This window comes from Sinocyclocheilus rhinocerous, unplaced genomic scaffold (genome assembly GCF_001515625.1).
Source record: "Sinocyclocheilus rhinocerous isolate Xijiao unplaced genomic scaffold, SAMN03320098_v1.1 scaffold5720, whole genome shotgun sequence".
NCBI lineage: Eukaryota > Metazoa > Chordata > Actinopteri > Cypriniformes > Cyprinidae > Sinocyclocheilus > Sinocyclocheilus rhinocerous.
Genome location: NW_015661855.1, coordinates 43,552 through 48,304, shown reverse-complemented (window position 1 = coordinate 48,304; position 4,753 = coordinate 43,552). Strand labels below are relative to the sequence as shown.

The 4,753-nt window shown below is 33.0% G+C and overlaps 1 protein-coding gene across 1 annotated transcript in view; it reads right to left on the bottom strand.

The window, feature by feature from the left end:
- LOC107726522 (serine/threonine-protein kinase 38-like) overlaps nucleotides 1–4,426 on the bottom strand; it is an 11,778-nt gene extending 7,352 nt beyond the window's left edge. The window contains exons 1-5 of the mRNA XM_016536141.1: nucleotides 4,306–4,426; nucleotides 3,805–3,959; nucleotides 3,560–3,662; nucleotides 1,672–1,733; nucleotides 1,469–1,593 (exon numbers count right to left, since the gene is read on the bottom strand). Of these exons, the coding sequence (XP_016391627.1) occupies nucleotides 1,469–1,593; nucleotides 1,672–1,733; nucleotides 3,560–3,662; nucleotides 3,805–3,959; nucleotides 4,306–4,366 (506 nt within the window). The 5' untranslated portion in view covers nucleotides 4,367–4,426. The remainder of the gene's footprint in view (nucleotides 1–1,468; nucleotides 1,594–1,671; nucleotides 1,734–3,559; nucleotides 3,663–3,804; nucleotides 3,960–4,305) is intronic.
- Nucleotides 4,427–4,753: the final 327 nt, after the last annotated feature.

Genomic DNA, 4,753 nt, shown 5'->3' with positions numbered 1-4,753 from the left:
ACACACATATACACACACACACACATATACACACACACACACATACATATACATACATATACACACACACACACTTGATGTAGTGATCGGCCAGTGTCTTAGTGGTGCTTTAATTTAATAAAAAGCACTCATTTATTCTAATAATTAAAATTTGAAGTTTTAAAAATAAAAAAATATTTTTTTTTTCTTACTGACGTCATTTATTTTGAAAGATTTATTTAATTAGGTTTTTTTTAATAATTAAAAATATTTTTTTTCCTTCTTGATGGCTTTTATTTTGAAGCATTAATGTAATTATTTTAATCATTTCAATTAAATGTTTTCCTTCTCAACCTAATTTTTTTGCAGCTTTAATTTATTTTAATAATTAAAATATTTTTTCTTTATTGATGTAATTCATTTTAAAACATTATTTTAATGAATTTATTTAATAATTAAAAATTATTTTTCCAACTTCATGTAATTTATTTTGAAGCATAAAGTTAATTTCTTTATAAAATTATTTTTCCTTCTTCATGCAATTTATTTTTAAATTTTACTTTATTTTAATATTTAAAATAGCATTTTTCCTTCTTGATGCAATTCATTTTAAAGCATTAATTAAATTTATTTAAAACATTTTTTTTAAATAATTCTTCCTTTGTGGTGCAAGTTATTTTGAAGAATTAATTTATTAAAATATTTTTAAAACATTTTTCTTTCTTGATATAGTTTATTTTAAACCAATCATTTAATTAATTTTTTTTCTTCTTGATGCAATTTAATATTATTAACATTACTAACATTTCAATGCAATGCACAATTTTCTGTAAAGACTTAAAGAATGAAAGATGAGTATTCTTAAAAATAATTTTATTATTTAATAATTTTCTATTAAAATATATATAAGAGCTATTAATTTTGTATTCTCAGAAAAAAAAAAAAGCAAAAAACATTTTGAAACTTTTTGAAAACACCTGAATAATACAAAGTTACAAGATCATGTACATTACGTTTAATTCGTAATACATTTTTTACAATTTTAAAAATCTTTTTAATGTCTTCCTTATCAGAAAACACTACTTATTTTATGATTTAAACGCTACAGTGTCACACAGTAACTGACGCTAAGCAGCTAGCTAAGTTAGCCAGCGTTACCTAGCTAGCCTCTGCTAACCTGCAAAAACTAACGATGCTCGTCTCCATTTTCTGACTCTTTTCTGATTGGCTGATTTCTCAGGATAGTGAGAGTTCGAAATAACGTCAGCTGTATTTCAACATTTATAAATGTTAAATAGTTCGAAAAAAGGCTAACAAAACACTTACGAATCAATGCTGAAATGTCAAAAAAAAAAAAACTGTACGAAAAGTATGACGCTGAAACAACGTCGCAATGATCTGATTTGCTAATATTTTAAATTGTTTTTCATTAAAACTGGATATTCCGAGCGATTCTGACGGTTCGCAATCTCATTTGCATAAATTTCACTTCTTACCAATCAGCATCTCGAACATGATGACGCCCAGACTCCACCAATCGCAGAGCTTGTTGTATCCGGTCTGCATGAAGACCTCCGGCGCGATGTAGTCCGGCGTTCCCACCGTGGAGAAGGCCTGAAAGAGGCGGAGCAACATAACGCATCACTTCCTGTGTGCTGTGAACGTGCTAATGAAGCCGTCGCTAACACTGACCAGCTGCCTCCGGTTTCTCTTCCACGTCTCGGCCTTCCTCTTGGAGTTCATGTGCTGAAACGCTACGAGAAACACGCGCAAATTACTCATTTAATACTGAATATTCACAAAACCAGGTCTAAAAGTTTCAAATAACTCAAAGTTTGAAAATTTTACTCAGAGAAAGTCTATAAAATGTAACTAACATGACTTAGCATTTTGTTAACATCTTTAAGCATGTTGCTAGCATGAATTAACACGTTTTAACACTATGCTAGCATGAATTAACATTTTTTAACACCATTAAGAATGTTGCTAGCATGAATTAGCATGTTTTAACACTATGCTAACATGTCGCAAACATGTTTCTGTCATGTTTAACCACATGGCTAACATAAATTAGCATGATGCTAACATATTTCTACCATGTTGGACATGTTGCTAGCATGAATCAGCATTACCGTTAACAGGTTTTAACATTATGCTAATATGAACTAGCATGTTGATAACATGTCTCTAACATGTTTAACATGGTGCTAGCATGTTTTAACATTACACTAAAATGAATTAGCTTGTTGCTAGCATGTTTATAACATGTTTTAACACATGGCTAACATAAATTACCATGATGTTAGCATGTTTAACGTGTTGCTAACATGTTTTACCATTATGCAAGCATGAATGTGCAAGCATGTCTCTAACATGTTTAACACATGGCTAGCAAATTTAAAACATGAAATATCATGATGCTAGCATGTTTTACTACCATGCTTGAATTAGCATGTTGCTAACATGTCTTTAGCGTGTTAAATGTGTTGTTAGCATTTCATATCACAATGCTAGCATGAATTAAAATGTGCTAATGTTTAACATGTTGCTATCATGTTTTAAAACATGTTTCTAAACTGTTGTAACACATTGTTTCTAATATGTTTAACATGTTGCTAGCTTGACTTAACATGTTGCTAACATGATTTAACACTATGCAAACATGAATATCTCTAACGTCTTTAACACATTAACATGAATTATCAAGTTGCTAACATGTTTCTAATATGTTTAACGTGCTGTTAACATGTTTTAACACCATGCTTGAATTAACGTTGCTAGCATGTCTCTAACATGTTTAGCATGTTGCTATCATGTTTTAACACATGGCTAACATGTATCTAACATGTTGCTAGCTTGAATTAACATGTTTTAACTACGCTAACATGAATTAACACGTCGTTAGCACATGGCTAACATAAATTAACATATTGTTTGTATGTTGTAAGACAATGCTCGTATAATTAGCATGTTGTTAAGATGTTTTAGCTCATGGCTAACTTGAGTTAGCACTTTGCTAGCATGTTTCTGGCATGATTTTTGCCAACACATTGCTAACATGTTTTAACATGTTATCATAGGTTTTTTGATAGGCTTTGCTCTATAGGAGTTGTGTAAAAGTTTTCACACCCTGAATGGAAGTTTATGGGAGTTTGCGCTGTTGCCAACATGTCGTTAGCATGTTAAATGTGTTGTTAGCATTTTTGATCACTATGCTAGCTTTAATTAACATGTGCTAACATTAAACATGAATGACCGTGTTGTTTGGATGTTGTAAGACAATGCTCGTATGATTAGCACATTGCTAAGATGTTTTAGCTCATGGCTAACATGAATTAGCATGTTGCTAACATGAGTTAGCACTTTGCTATGTTTCGGGCATGATTTCACATGTTTGCTAACACACTGCTAGCATGTTTTAACATGTTATCATAGGCTTCAGTCTATAGTGCAAAAGTTTTCACGCCCTGAATGGAAGTCTATGGGAGTTTGCGCTGTTCGGAAGTCCGACACGGGAATTCCGTACGTCGGATCGGTTCGAAAAGAGAATTCCGATTAGCCTGAAGCTTTGTCCACTCACTGAGGTCGTTTGATTGGCTGTGGTTCAGGTTGCGATAAAACTCGGTCCGATGCGCCTTTTTGAGTCCCGTACACAAGCCGAAATCAGACAGCTTGACGTGACCCTAAAACACACACACACACAGGTAATGAAGCACAGCTCTCAGCCAATCAGATGCCTCGCTGACAGAGAAGTGCTGTGAAAGCAGAAGAGGGCACAGGAAGTGGGTTATTGAGTCACTTCCTGTTCCTGTCAGGGTGTTTGACCTTGGAGTCCAGCAGCAGGTTGTCTGGTTTGATGTCTCGGTGAATGAAGCCCAGCTGGTGGATAAAGTCGATGGCCAGAACGGTCTCAGCTACGTAAAACTGCGTCTCCTCCTCGGTCAGTGTGTCCTTCTTCATCAGCAGCGTCATCATGTCTCCTGGAGAACACAACAGATCGATCAGACTTTGATATTTCACGTACTTGAGCATCAAAAGCATGCCCATAGCCAGCTATGAGATCCAATATGTTCAAAAATAGAAATTTGTTCTCTGAATGACTGATTAAAACTCCCTTATATGAGTGTCTGCATATGTATTTCAGTTTAGACAGTTTGCAAGAATGTTTAGCAGCTAGGAGTGATTTGGATTGATTCACTGATTCATTGAAAAGAATCAAATCGAATTGTTCTTATGAGTCAGTTGTCTTTCAATTAATCGTTTGAAAGGTTCTGAAGAAAAGTCTAAAGCAAAATGAAGTGAAACTGAAGACACAAACGCTCTCACCTCCGGGCAGGAACTCCATGAGTAAGTAAAGGTTCAGTTTGTCTTGAAAACTGTAGAACATTTTCACCACCCACAGACTGTCTGCCTGAACCAAGATGTCCCGCTCCGCCCGGATATGACCCACCTGAGACAGAACATAACATCAAACGCATAAAATAAAATAAATTACATTGCATGTAAGAAAATTCAATATAAATAAATTAAAACACAAAATAAAGTTCTTAAAAAAATAAAATGACAAAATAAAATGTTGTAAAATAAAAAATAACATATTACACAATAAATAAAACAAAATAACATCAAATAAAATCATAAAACAAAAATAAAAAATTACAAAATGGCACAATGACATGACAAAATGACTGTGCGATGATTATGCAAATTACATAAAATAAAATACACGAATTACAAAATAAAATGAAAAAAGACAAAAAATAACATAAAATTA